Source organism: Cervus canadensis, chromosome 32 (genome assembly GCF_019320065.1).
Source record: "Cervus canadensis isolate Bull #8, Minnesota chromosome 32, ASM1932006v1, whole genome shotgun sequence".
NCBI lineage: Eukaryota > Metazoa > Chordata > Mammalia > Artiodactyla > Cervidae > Cervus > Cervus canadensis.
Window position 1 is genome coordinate 35,793,602 of NC_057417.1, and position 14,136 is coordinate 35,807,737.

General features: G+C 56.4%; 1 protein-coding gene across 1 annotated transcript; it reads left to right on the top strand.

Moving 5' to 3' along the window:
* Nucleotides 1-734: 734 nt before the first annotated feature.
* On the top strand, nt 735-9,430 carry NAGPA (N-acetylglucosamine-1-phosphodiester alpha-N-acetylglucosaminidase). The gene is made up of 11 exons (XM_043456302.1): nt 735-893; nt 997-1,452; nt 2,411-2,550; nt 3,509-3,617; nt 4,663-4,791; nt 5,245-5,450; nt 5,555-5,602; nt 6,652-6,780; nt 6,939-7,070; nt 7,157-7,220; nt 8,638-9,430. The coding sequence occupies exons 1-11, from the start codon at nt 808-810 to the stop codon at nt 8,846-8,848; spliced, it is 1,710 nt and encodes a 569-aa protein (XP_043312237.1). The 5' UTR covers nt 735-807; the 3' UTR covers nt 8,849-9,430.
* The last annotated feature ends 4,706 nt before the right edge of the window (nt 9,431-14,136 follow it).

A 14,136-nucleotide genomic window follows, 5' to 3' on the forward strand; every position in this document is an offset into this window, starting at 1 on the left:
ACACAACTGAAGTGACAGCACGCATGCACGCACATTGCACTTATAACAACTTGGCAATGGAGCGACAGACATCTAAGTAGGGGGAAGAGTAAAAGTCAGAAACTTGCCAAAGACTGCCTGCCACCCGCAACTCCTGGTTCATTGAGAACAGAGGGTTTCCGGGAAGTTGGCAGCAGACCAACTTGTCTGCTGATGAATTTTTGGCACTTGAACACTTGTGCTGGCTCCTGCATGCCTTGTGCGTCACAAAGGCACCAAAAGGCCACCTAACCCGGGACGCTGCCTTTGGCTAGCTATATAGGAAATTACGTGGACAACTGGAAATATTTGAATGTGACCTGTGGATTAGTTAATAGAATTTTATTGGTAGGAACCATCCTAATTTTACTTGACCCGTGCTTATGTAAGAAAATCCTCACAGAGGATACATAAAGTGTGCAGTACATAGTGCGGTACATAGACGTGTCTACACTTCATGGTGTCCACAGCTTGGCTGAAATGGTTCCAAAAATGTGTATTATGAATAAAGCGCAAACGTTAACAATTGGTAAAGACAAGTAAAAAGTACACAGAGGTTCTTTACACTACTTTGTCAACTTTCCCGTAGACTTCAATATTACAACAACGTAAAACGTTCCCGCCATCCCAGAACCCCGCCCCCTCTAAAAAAATTAACACAGCAAGTTAGCAGGACTACATCTCGCGATATCCGAAGAAGTACAAATGCTTCAGAGCGAAGAGCTGTCAACCGTGCGTGGCCCTGGGTCACGTGTGGTAGGCTCACGTGACCGGAGGTCCGACTCCAACATGGCGTCCTCCATGGGTCGCTTCCTTCTCTTCTTCATTGGGCTGCGCGGCTGCCTACTGGAGGCATCCGGCGACTTCGGCTCGGGGTGAGTACAGCTCTCGCGGGGGCAAGTCCGGTTGTGTGGGGGGGGTGGTCCCCCAGCCCGAGGCACAGCACTCCGAACTCTCGTGTGCCCCCCCTCCCCGCAGGGCCTCCCGCGACGACGACGTGCTCCTGCCCTACTCCCGCGCGCGCGCGCGCCTCCCCCGGGACTGCACAAGAGTGCACGCCGGCCGCCTGGAGCACGAGAGCTGGCCGCCGGCCGCCCCGACCGCCAGCGCCCACCGCCCCTCCGTGCGCACCTTCGTCTCGTACTTCGCAGACCGCGCGGTGCCAGGTCATCTGACGCGAGCGCCCGAGCCCCTGCGCACCTTCTCGGTCCTGGAACCCGGAGGATCCGGCGGCTGCGAGTCGAGGCGCCGCGCCACTGTGGAGGAGACGGCGCGGCCGGCCGGCTGCACCGTCGCCCAGAACGGCGGCTTCTTCCGCATGGAGACGGGCGAGTGCCTGGGCAACGTGGTGAGCGGCGGGCGGCGGGTGAGCAGCGCCGGGGGGCTGCAGAACGCGCAGTTCGGGATCCGCCGCGACGGGACTCTGGTCACCGGGTGAGGAGGCAGGGTGTCCGGTAACTGTTGAGGGCAGAGGGCCTGAGAGTCGAGATGTAGCCGTGCCGCTGTATTCAAGTCGCCTAACCACGCTGAGCCTCCGTTTCCGCAACTCCAGGAAGGGGAAGGTAGTACCTTCCTCGTAGAGTTTATTGTCTTTCAGTTTGGTATGCTGCTTGCTTTGTGTCGGTCTGTGTGCTGTGCAGCGGGGGTATGGCTGTGAACAAGCAAACAGTCTTTGCCTTCAAAAGAGGACACACATAGCCTCCGTTACTGGTGAAAAATTCAACAAAATCCAGAGAGATAATTAAGTTAATTTACATTGTATATAAGCAGTGAAGCAATGAACAGGATGAAGTGACTGTAAATAGAGCGTTGAGTTTAGGGAAGGTAATCAGGAAGGATTGGTCTGAGAAGGTGACCTTAATCACATGAGAAAATTAATGTGAAATTTAATCACAGGTCAACCAGGGTCAAAACTGGAGGAAGAGCATTGTTGTCAGAAGGGACAGCAGGTGCTGAGGCTCAGAGGTGCAGAGGGGCTTGGTGTGTGAGGGACGGAAGGAAGGAGGAAAGTATCAGAGGAGGACAGAACTGATTTTGGTCACTTAAGAGCTTGATCTGATCCTGCCAGACACTAAATAGGCTGAGCCATAGTGGAAAGCAAGGAGGCCAGTTAAGAGGCTGTTGCAGGTGTCAGATGGTAATTTGACTGGGGTGATGGCCTGAGAGATTGAGGGCTATAGGTGGGCTTGAGATCTATTGGGGTTGGTTGTTTTTGTTAAATGAAGTGTGGACTGGGATATGTGGACTGTTTTCAAAGATTGCTTCTAGGATCAGGCAGGTTCCTGGGCATCAGGAGGAATCCAGTAGCCAGGCAGGGGGTGGGGATGGGGACCCCCACTACCCACAGTTTGCCACTGCTGTTGACTGAATCTCACTGCTTCCCTATTTCCAGATACCTGTCTGAAGAGGAGGTGCTGGACACTGAGAATCCGTTTGTGCAGCTGCTGAGTGGGGTCGTGTGGCTGATTCGCAGTGGCAGCATCTACATTAATGAGAGTCAGGCGGCTGAGTGTGAGGATACTCAAGAGACAGGTGGGCAGGGGGCGCCGAGTACCATAAGATGTGGGTGATGAGTGGGGGTGTTGGCAATAAGTCTTTTGAAAACCTGGATAGGTGGGGTGGTAGGGGAAGTCTTTCCACAAGTTCCAGTCTAGGTATTGGGAATCAGTGGGGATCCCTGCTTCATGAAATGTGTAAGAAAGGAAATAAATATATAGTATACTAAAAAGAGGTGGTTAGTGCTAAGACAGAAGTTGAAGGAATGGAGCTATGAACAAGGCACAGTAGAGGAGTGTTCCTAAAGTGTCTGTGGACCAGCAGCATCAGCGTCACCCAGGATCTTGTTGTAAACTCAGAACTTCAGTCCCTCCTGCTCTGCCTTGAAGCCACAGCATCAGAATCCCTGGGGTGAGGCCCAAGAGTGTGTGTTCTAAGGAGCTCCCTGGGTGATTCTGATTGACATTGAATTTTGAGAACCACTGAGATGTGAAATACTGGGACAGGGAAGGTCTGCCATGGCCTAGATGTTTAAACAGGCTGTTTTAGATTATACGGTCAGGGAAGGCCTCGTGGAGGAGGTGACGTAGCTCAGAAGGAGCAAGCCATGGGAAGAGCTGGGGAGAAGCCCAGTCAGCCAGAAGGAACAGAAAGTGTCTGCATGGAATTGCGGGGAGACTGCCAGGAGATGGGGTAGAGTAAGCAGTCCAGGGAAGTCATGCCAGGCTTCGGTAAGGCATTTGGATTTTGAACTTGGGACAGTGGAGGCCGTTGGAGTGTTTTCACCTGGAGGTTGACCTTGCTTGGTTTACAGTGAAGAACAACTGTTTGCCTGCTCTGTGGAGATGGACTGGGACGGGGTTAGGGGGCAGGCAGATAGCTGGGTGCACAGACCCAGAGGTGGAGAGTGGTGTCGGGCTGGCAGGAAGTGGCAGGCAGAGCCCAGAAGGCCTCCTGAAGGGCCAGGCAATCAGCCAGGCTGCCTCTCCTTCAGGTTCCTTCAGCAGATTTGTGAACGTGATCTCAGCCAGGACAGCCGTGGGCCACGACCGGAAGGGGCAGCTGGTGCTCTTGCACGTGGATGGGCAGACGGAGCAGCGGGGGTGAGTCCTGCTCTGAGGAGCCTCAGCCCACCATCAGCTGCCTCTCTGACCCTCAGGTGTTCCCTGGGGATCGTCACACCCACCTGTCCCCTGTCTTCCCACTGGCAGAGGGTCCCTAGGTCTGTTCTACTTCGACGAACTCATCACCTTCCTCACATTTGCTCTCAGTCTCCTTAGGGTCTCATCTCTCCTGAGCTCTGGTTGGGGTGAAACGAAATTATCACAAAGTATCTACTCACAAAGCCGGGAGTAGACCTTGGTTCCCATTCTAGCTCTGCCATATGCTGGCTCTGTGGCAGTGGACAAGTTACTTGACCTCTCTGGGCTCATTTCCTCCTCTGTAAAGTGAGTGTGCTGTGTGACAGATTAGCACAGGCAGCACTGATTTGCTAGATCGGAGCTCTGGAGGTCGGGAGTCGGTGGAGAGCGACCAGTGCTCAGCTAGGTTCTCCTGTTCAGGGTGTCCCACAGAAACCATCCAGTTCTTGGCCAGATGGGGGGCTTATCTGGAGCTTCTGGGAAAGAATTGTCTTGGCAGCCCACTCAGGTTGTTGGCAGAATGCAGTCCTTGGAGTTGTTGGACTGAGGTCTCTGCGTCATTGCTGTCTGGGGGCCTCCCCACTCATGAGGCCGCCCACGTTCCTCCTCATGTGTATACCCTCCTCTTGTGTATTTTCAGGGTGCAGAGGTGTGTCAAATCCATCTACCCCCTCATATTTCCAGTCTCCCTCACTTCGTCTTTTGCCTTAGCCTGAGAAAGCTCTCTGCTTTTAAGGACTCCTGTGATTCCGTTGGGCCCACCCAGATCATCCAGGACAGGGTCCCCACATGTGGACGGTTATGCTGTGTATCCTAACACAATCATGAGGATGATGTCTGGTTACAGTCATAGCTTCCAAGGATTGGGACAGGCCACTTGAGCTGGGGGAGCACTTAGAAATTTGCCTGCCATAGCGGGTGTGTGATACTGTCCACTGTGGAAAGTAAGGTGCACTAACCTGGAAGCAGATGCCACAAGGTCAGCAGCGCTCGTCTTGTGCCACAGCGTTAACCTGTGGGAGATGGCGGAGTTCCTGCTGAAACAGGACGTGGTCAACGCCATCAACCTGGATGGAGGAGGCTCTGCCACCTTCGTGCTCAACGGGACCTTGGCCAGTTACCCGTCTGATCACTGGTAAGCCCACCAGAGCCCCCTTGCTGAGGTCCAAGGCCAGGCCTGTCCCCGGCTGTCTCATTCAACAAATACTGAGTGCCTGTCATTTGCCAGGCTCTGGGGGTTCAGTAGAGAAGCAAGAGGAGCTGAGATGCCTGCTTCTTGCTGCTTACAGGAAGTGGTATACATAGCGTACCAGCACTGCCCAGGGCCGATGGGAGGGGCGGGTGATGATGAGGAAAGACCTGAGGATAGAGAAGCATGAGCTGAGAGCTGGACGGTGCGGAGGTGACTGGGCGAGAGTGGGAGAGCCTTCTGGGCCCAGAACAGTGTGTGCAAAGGCCCTGGGGTGGGAAGAACCTATAAAAGGCTGGAGAAGAGACGATGAGGAGAGGCAGCCCTCAGCCCTGCAGTGGGTGATCTTGAGGGGTGGCCAGCACCTCAGCCTCTCTTGACGCTCCTGTCCCCCTGCAGCCAGGACAACATGTGGCGCTGTCCCCGCCGCGTGTCCACCGTGGTGTGTGTGCACGAGCCCCGCTGCCAGCCGCCAGACTGCAGCGGCCACGGGACCTGCGTGGAGGGGCACTGCCAGTGCACGGGGCGCTTCTGGCGGGGTGCTGCCTGCGACGAGCTGGACTGTGGCCCCGCCAACTGTAGCCAGCACGGGCTCTGCACGGAGAGTGAGTGCTGGCTCTGCGGGAGGCAGCTCCAGCCCGGGTGCCCCGCTCTCACGGCCCCAGCCCGGCCCGGCCCTCACCTGGCTTTCTCGGTCTTGTCTTGGCAGCTGGCTGCCGCTGCGAAGCTGGATGGACAGGGTCCAACTGCAGTGAAGGTAATAGCCCCGAGGCCAGCCTCCTCCCTGGCACCCCGTGGGGCTCTCGGCAGGGGCGATCCTGGGAGCTGCAAGCCTCAGCTGCCTTCATCCCCGCCTCCTGGTCCGCTAGTCTCTTCGCTCTTGTCTCACGCTTTCGCCCCACGTGTAAATCACCATGTCAGTATCCTGCGGCTGCTGCAGCAAGAGTCCACTAACTCAGGATGGACACAGTCCTTTATTCCCTCACAGTTCTGGAGGGCAGCACTCCATCTCAGCAGGGCCGCGCTGACTCTGAAAGGTCTGGGGGAGGATCCTCCCTGCCTCTTCCAGCTCCTGGTGGCCCCCGCGTCCCTTGGCTTGTGGCTGCCTCAGCCCAGTCTCTGACTTTGACTTCACAGGCACAGCCTCCTCCCTTGTTCGGGTCCAGTCTCCCCCTCCGTTCTCTTACACGGACCCAAGGCTCCCCATTTCAAGATCCTTAATTGCATGTGCAGAGACCGTATTTCCAAATAAACTCAACGTTCACAGGTTCTGCAATTGGAACCTGTCTCTGGGAGGACACAGTTCAGATGTGTCCTACAGGACTACTGTCACCCGTGGCTTAAATCCTTAGTGGCTTTCTTTGGCACTGAGTGAAAAGTCTGAACTCCTCAGCATGACATGCCAGGCCCCGGGTGTTCCGGCCATGCCCCCCTCCCCACCCCCCACCCTCCAGGCCTGCAGATCAGGTCCTCAGAGGCCCCTCTACCTCCCCACCTCGGTGCTCGCTGCTGCCGCACCCGCTCCCCTCCCTCCAGCGCGTGTGTCCTCACTCATCCTGTGACACATGCCTTCTGGCTCACTGGCTGCCTAGACCAGAAGCCTCTCCCTAAACAGAGCAGAGGCTCCATGAGGCCATGGCCTCAGGCCTGCCACGTGGCAAGCTCTCTGGAACCGCCTTTTGGACGGACACGTGAGCCGATAGGGCTGCTTGGAGTGCTGAAGATGTGTTTGCAATCCCCTGGGCCCCAGCCTGGGATGGGAGGGCAGGGCCAGGTTTGACAGAGACCCCCCTTCGCCCACCCCAGCTTGCACCAGTGGCTTCTTCGGGGAAGACTGTGCCCAGAAGTGTCAGTGTCATAATGGAGCCACCTGTGACCCAGTGCAGGGGACCTGCGCCTGTCCCCCTGGCTTCACTGGAGACACCTGTGTGCAGGGTAAGCAGGAAGGTCCCTGAATCAGCCTGGAGGGAGCCCCACCCGGGGGGTGCGCTTCTGCGTCAGCCCGGCTCTGCCCACACCCGGGCGCATCCTAGCAGTGCAGAGAGAGGCCTGGCCACCGAGGCCCCCACCGCTGTCCTGGCTCCTCCCTGCAGAGTGTCCGCTCGGCTGGTACGGGCCAGGCTGCCAGAGCCCTTGCAAGTGTGAGCACCAGTGTCCTTGCGACCCCCAGACTGGCAACTGCAGTGTCAACTGGTCACCCACCCTGAGCAGCCTCTTCTCCCGAGGTAGGCACCTCCCAGGGCCCCCCCGGGAGCAGGAGAGGGCAGACCCCTCTTCTCCCAGCCTTCAGCCTCTCCCTGGCCTCTTGCAGTGAAGGAGTGTTTCCCACCTCCCGAGGTCACCGTGAGGGCAGGAGAACTCTCCCTTTTCACCAGGTAGGTGCTTCAGTTGGAACAGGGGCAGGGGCGGGAGGAAGCGCCTCCTTCTACCTTCAGGGTGTGGCCTCTGCTCTGGGCCCAGGCAGGGCTAGGAGGTGGCTGCTGGGCACCAGGCGACGATTCTCCAGCTTAAGCTCAGGGAGAGTCCCAGCTGATGCAGCCCCCCGAGTGTCCAGGGAGACGCCGAGGACCCTGGCCACCCCCACAGCGGAGTCCAGGGGGCTGGGTGTGGGCCTGCTTTCTCAGCTCTTGGTGCAGAAGCTCTGAGCAATTCACGTCATTTCTCTGGCCCCCGGGCGTGTTCCCCCTCGTGTGGGGCCTTTACTTTCTAGCGCAGGTCTTCAACTCGACGTCCAGGTAGGGGGCGTGTATTAGAAGACAGAGCTGGATTCAAGAACCAGTGCTGTCGGTCTGGGAGCCCCCCTTGGAGAACCTCTCTACATGGTTGTCGCCTCCCATGGCCCAGGGCAGTGCCTGGCCCACCCCCTCCAGGTGGAAACCAGGTGTGGGTGTGAATGAAAAACCCCTTGGCTTTGGCCTGGAGGCAGCACCTGGGAGCTCATCACAAAACTCAGATCCCAGGTCCTTCCTGGAGATCCTGACCTGGTGATCAGGTGAGGGCTGGGAGGACAGCCCCGGGTGGTGTGCTGGGAAACGCACCGGAGCAGGGATGGGGGCGCTCAGGAGCCCTGCACCCCCAGCTCAGGTCTCAGGTATGAGATCACGGGGTCCCGCAGCAATGGGGGGGGAGCTGCGGGGGGATGAGGGACAGGCTGCAGGCCCCACCCCCCGGGCAGTCAGCGTGTGTCTTCTTCTGCGTTGAGGATTTCAGACCAAGATGACACGAATGAAGAAAGATCATTGGAGGACCGCCCCCCTCCCCCCACCCCTACCCTGCCACATCCCCACCAGCTCCCTGCCTGGGAAGAGGGGGTGTGGGTCCTCGCTGCTCTGTCTGCTTTGAGGATCCTGGAGAGAGCCCACCCTCTGTTGCCAACATCCTCGGGAACCCAGGATGCAGACTGCTGCCTCTTGGGATGGATTAGGTCCTCAGCTATGTTTTCTGTGGCATGTACAATATAACATTTATTAGCAGCATCTGAAACCCAGGGAGGAGCACATCAAAATCTTTGTTTTTCCCTACTCCTCTTGAAGTACCAGGCAAGGTGGGAGCCTGATATCAGGCAAGGTTTGTTCCACAAAACTGTCCGCACTGCTCCGGAACGTGTGTGGGGTACGCTCCTCACCCCAGTAGGCCTGTTTGCTCCCCGCTGTGTGGTCCCTGGAGGCCCGTGATGCTGTGCGCCTGTTCTGGGAGGAGGAGCAAAGCGGGGGGAAGGAGGGAGCCCCTCCAGCGCCGCCTCAGCCCGAATCGCATCCAGCATCCCTGTTGCGGGTTCTCTCCCACCCGCAGGACCACCTGGCTGGCCATCACCTTGGCCCTGGCTTTCCTCCTGCTGCTCAGCACGGTGGCGAATGTGTCCTTGTTCCTGGGGTCGAGGGCCGCGCGGAGCCGGCACCTGGACGGGGCCTACGTCTACCACCCGCTGCAGGAGGTGAACGGGGAGCCCCCGGCCGCAGAGAAGGAGCAGCTGGGTGACTCCTGTAACCCCTTCAAGGACTGAAGCCTCCCACTGCCGGTCGTGTCCTGTTCCTGAGGCTCATCTCCAGGAGCTCTGACTTTTGCAAGAGGAAGTCCCAAGGCCACCGACCCATCCGGGTAGTCGCGACCTGGGTGCCAAGCCAGGCTTCCGACAGCAACGTGCCTCAGCCCCGCCCTGGCCACCTGCCGTGGCAGATGCAATCCAGCACTCCCAGAGGGCCAGCCTCTGTCCCCGCCTGCCTGTGTTTGCTGCTCACGGGGCCTGCCCCCCGCCCCAGGGCCTGCCCGTTGCTGCCAAAGAGCCTCCGCCCCCCGGGGCCGGAGCTGCTGTGAACGGAGCTCGCAATGACCATGCTGCAGCCAAGTGGCAGGGTCCAGCCGTTCCCCTCGGATGAGGGGTGGATTGAAGAGACAACAGCCACATCACGGGACCCTTTTTTACAGACTTCACCACTGAACTTGCCCACTGGAATGGTGTTTCCTGTCACGGGAAGCTCCTTAGAAGGGAGGAGGGGTGAAATCATGTTTACAGGCTCTCTATTTTGCCCTGCCGCTGAGAGGGTTTTTCTACCACTTGAATAAATTGATAAATTGATATAATAAATGAACCTTATCTGAATTAGCAGTCGTGGACTTGAGGGGCTCCTAGGCCTTAACACGTGGGGGACTGCTTAACCAGAGTCAGAGTCAGGATGTGCCCATGGCACATCAGCTCCCTGATCTATTTTGTTTAATCCAGAGGTTTCCCAGGTGGCGCTAGTGGTCCCACCTGTCAATGCAGGAGACATAAGAGATGTGGGTTCTGTCCCTGGGTCAGGAAGATCCCCTGGAGGACGGTATGGCGACCCACTCCAGTATTCTTGGCTAGAGAATTCCATGGACGGAGGAGCCTGGCAGGCTACAGACCATAGGGTTGCAGAATCAGACACGACTGAAGCGACTTAGCAGACACGCAGAGGGGTTCTCACTTTCAAGTGTCCTTGAATCACCTGGTGGCTGAGCTGGTAAAGAATCCGCCTGCAATGTGGGAGACCTGGATTTGATCCCTGGGTTGGGAAGATCCCCTGGAGAAGAGAAAGGCTACCCACTCCAGGATTCCGGTCTGGAGAATTCCATGAACTGTATAGTCCATGGGGTCGCAAAGAGTCAGACACAACTAAGTGACGTTGACTTTCACTGAATCACCTGGAAAGAGCTCCAGACTCTGCCGCTCTCACCGAGCTCCCAGGTGATGGCTGTGGGCGTCTGGACTGCGCTCTGTGACTTTGCTCTGTGTTTTTTAGTAAAATTTAGTTACCAACAGTTACAAGTCAAGAGAGGAACAACTCCAGAATTCTGGTTTCTGGTTTCTCTTTGAAAAGAGTGAGAGAAGGACTTGCAGTGGTTAAGAATCCACCTGGCAATGCAGGGGACGCAGGCTCAGGCCCCAGTCAGGGAACTAAGACCCCAGATGCAGCCAAATGAGCAAATATTTTTTAAAAAGCTTGACGTCCCAGCATCGGAGGACGCCCTCAGAGGCAGCGAGATAAGTTGTCCAAGCCAAGAGTGGCCGGTCCCCATCTGAGTGTGTCCTCTCCAGCTCATCGCAGCCCCAGCGGTTGGCTTCCCTTGCCTGTGACCTGCATCCTTGTGAGATTAGTTTGTAACCTGTGGCCTCTCAGGGTCTTTAGGAAGTGCCTGGCAACACCCTGCCTCGTAATACACCCCACTGTGTGCTTGGCAGTCTTATGCGGAGAGTACATGGGGGGAGCTGCTGCTGCTTCCAGCAGGTCCTCAAGTAGATCCAGGCGCGTGGTGGATTGAGTGTTTGCATCCCCCGAGGTTTCTATGTTGAAACCCTGACCTGCTGTGCAATGGTGTTAGGAGGTGGGGCGTTTGGTTTCATTAAATGAGGTTTAGGTGAGATCGTGAGGGTGGTGACCTTACAAGAAGAGGAGACGAGAGCACCCTCTGCAACGCGACACACGAGAACGAGGCCACGTGAGCTCGTGGCAGAGGGTGGCCGTCGACAAGCCAGGCAGCAGGCCCTCACCAAATGTGCTGTCACTTCAGTCGTATCTAACTCTTTGCAACTATGTGGACTACCTTCCATGTTCCTCTGTCCATGGGATTCTCCAGGTAAGAATACTGGACTGTGTTGTCATATCCTCCTCCAGAGGGTCTTCCCAGGGATCAAACCTGTGTCTCATGTCTCCTGCGTTGGCAGGCAGGTTCTCTACCGCCTGGGAAGCCCCAGTAACAGTAGTGGTCATTTACTGCTGCACCACAACCCAGCCTCAAACTTGTGGCTTAAAATAACAACCAGTCATTGCTTCTCACAAAAAAACAGTAGTTGTTCGTGCTTCTAGGGTTAGCTTGGTGATTCTCTTAACCTGGACTAGAATCAGTGAGTCCAGCTGGGCTCACTCAGGTCTCTGCCATCTGCTAATGGGCCAGTGTGGGCCCTGGTCTAGAGTGACCACAGCTGCGGACATAGCTCTGATGCCTCATCCTCCAGGATCAAGTTCAGGCTTGGGATCAAGGTGGAGACAGGGATCCAGGCAGAGATGTGAAGCTGCTTCTTGAAGCTTCACCCCTTGATGAAAAGCTGCAAAGGGGCATGAAAGCGGGAAACTGACTGAGGCCATCACTGTAGCCGAGTTACTGTAGTATGGGTCTAGGTTCATTTTTTTGTTGTTTTGTTTTTGGACCATGCTGCATAGCTTGCAGGATCTTAGTTCACCAGTCAGGGATCAAAATCTGGGCCCCACAGCAGTGAAAGCACCCAGTCGTAACCACTGGACTGCCAGGGAGTTCCCTAGTTTCACTTTAGAAAGGAAGAATTTGGTTCAGAGAAGTGGGATGTCAAGGCCAGCTCCCAACCTCTGAGTTCCTGCAGGGATGTGTCTGTGGTTCTGTGTGTCTTTGTCTCCCCACTGAAGACAGCAGATGGACAGCTGCCGTGCCAGCCTGTGATGTTCCCTACAGGGAGCAGGACGCTTGGGTCCCACAGTGGGTGCTGCAGGCCAAAGCGATGGAAGTGGGGGTGATGGAAGACCCCTGGACACAGATCGTGAAAGGTGGACTAGAAGTCCTGGGGGTCTGACTGGGAACCTGGAAAATGCTGTGTGCTGGGCAGTTGCCATGGTGACAGGTATCTCAGCCGCTGAGCTGCTCCGTATACAATCTGAGCATCTGGAAAGACCCCAGAGAAAGATTCCGATCCTAGAGTCGATGGGTGGGTTCTGGGGCTCTGATGCTGCTGTTTTCATCAGATTCTCGAGGGGTCTGCGTCCTGCCTCCAGAACTCAGGGGTTTCAAATGGTGCTTTTCGGTGACCCACATTTCTCAGCAGAGCCTTGGTGGGCACTGAAGGGAGGGGAAGGAAGTGGCCTGGCGAGAAGTTAGAGAGCCACCCGGCACCTTTCCTTCCAGCTCTTTCCAACTCCTTCCAAGCTCTGCCCAAACTCTCACAGGAGCCCCTTGCACCATAAGGCCCGCCTCCTCCGTGGAGGCCCCTGGCCTTGGGGGAAGAATTGGTCCCAGAGGCAGCCCTCAGGCCACAGGGAGGCGGGTTGTGTTGCTCTCTCCTGTCTCCAGACCCAAACCCCAGGGGCCTTCCCGGGAGAAGACCAACGTCACCAGGGCCTGCGGCCCAAACCTGACCCCAGCTCGCCGGCTGCAGGGAGCTCTTTCTGAGCACCCACCAGGCCCACAGGTGCTGGCAGTTCCTCGGAGAGCACCCGCCACAGTGCCAGGACAGCATGGAGAAGCAGGAGGGGTGAATGTGGCAAGGGCTGCTCCCCCTCCCTCAGTTAGAAGCGCTGGGCCTGGCTGGTAACTGCAGCCAGGGTGGGCAGGGAGCCCATCGGGGCCACAGGAAGCACACCTCCTCTGCGCCCCCAGCTGATGGCCCTTGGCCTCCTGCTCCAAAACAAGGGACCCTTTCCAGAATCCTGTGACGCCTGGTGGCCCCCAGGACCCACCTCTGAGTCCCAGGGGAGCTCGCAGGAAGGATGGGTGGCACCCCAGACAGGCGCCGCCCACTCCTTACAGAGGACTTGGCATCCTCTGGTGCATCTCTGGGACTTGGGCAAAACCCAAGGGGAGGGGAGAGTGGCCTGGGAAGGTGGACAGCAGGACCCTCGCCTTCACCTGGGCACCTGGCCAGGAGACCCCTGCATGACTCAGACCCATGACTCGGGGCTGAGTGGGGCCCTGGGGCCGTATTTAATACTCTGATAAACTGCCCATGTCTGTTTTTGCACCGTGTGTATATGCAGGGGGTTGAACAGTGTCACCTGAGAATTCCTGTCCACCCAGGACCGCAGAGTGTAACTTTACATGGAAGTAGGGTCCTTGCCAGTGAGTTCTTGCCCGTGTGCTTGCTTCAGGATCTTGAGAGGAAATCATTCTGGATTTAGACTGAGCCCTAGATCCAATCACTGGGGTCCTCATTAAAGAGACACACAAAGGAGAAGCCGCATAAAGACAGAGGCAAAAGCATTTCCCTGGTGGTCCAGTGGCTGAGACTCTGTGCTCCCAGCGTACCGGGCCCAGGTTCGGTCCCTGGTCAGGGATCTGGATCCCACGTGCTGCAGCTGAGTTTGCACACTGCAACTAAAGACCCCGCACCACAACTAAGACCTTGTGCAGTCAAAAAACTAAATACATATTTAAAAAAAAATTACAGAAGCAGAGACAGGAGTGATGTGGCCACAAGCCAAGGAATACCAGGCACCCCCAGAAGCTGGAAGGATCCTCTCTACAGCCATAGGAGGGAGCACGACCCTGCCAACACATTTATCTCAGACTTCCGGCCTCCAGACTGTGAGAGAATCCATTTCTGTTGTTTTAAGCTACCAAGTTTGTGGTAATTTGGTTTGGCAGCACTAGGAAACTCATACAGTATGTCTGTGCTTCTATATTAAATATGGGATTTCTTTGTGTTCCCCTAATCTCTCCAATCTACTTCCCTGGTAGCTCAGACGGTAAAGTGTCTGCCTACAATGCAGGAGACCTGGGTTCGATCCCTGGGTCAGGAAGATCCCCTGGAAAAGGAAATGGCAACCCACTCCAGTATTCATGCCTGGAAAATCCCATGAACCAAGGAGCCTGGGGGGCTACAGTCCATGGGGTTGCAAAGAATTGGACACAACTGAGCAACTTCACTTTCACTTTCAATCTCTCCAAAAACCAATCTGCAACCCCTTGAGGGTGGTGTGGTCCCTGTTAAACATGCTCTTGAGTCTTTTAAACAACAGCTGAGTTATTCTTGAACAAACCCAGGGAAACCTCCTAGGCAACAGACAACAGAGGGGTATCCAAATC

Excerpts from the sequence above, each read along its gene's own strand:
- NAGPA (XM_043456302.1), top strand. The coding sequence starts at position 808 with ATGGCGTCCTCCATGGGTCGCTTCCTTCTCTTCTTCATTGGGCTGCGC. Across the intron at positions 1,453-2,410 it reads GACGGGACTCTGGTCACCGG|ATACCTGTCTGAAGAGGAGG; the intron begins GTGAGGAGGCAG and ends CCCTATTTCCAG. Across the intron at positions 3,618-4,662 it reads GGGCAGACGGAGCAGCGGGG|CGTTAACCTGTGGGAGATGG; the intron begins GTGAGTCCTGCT and ends CTTGTGCCACAG.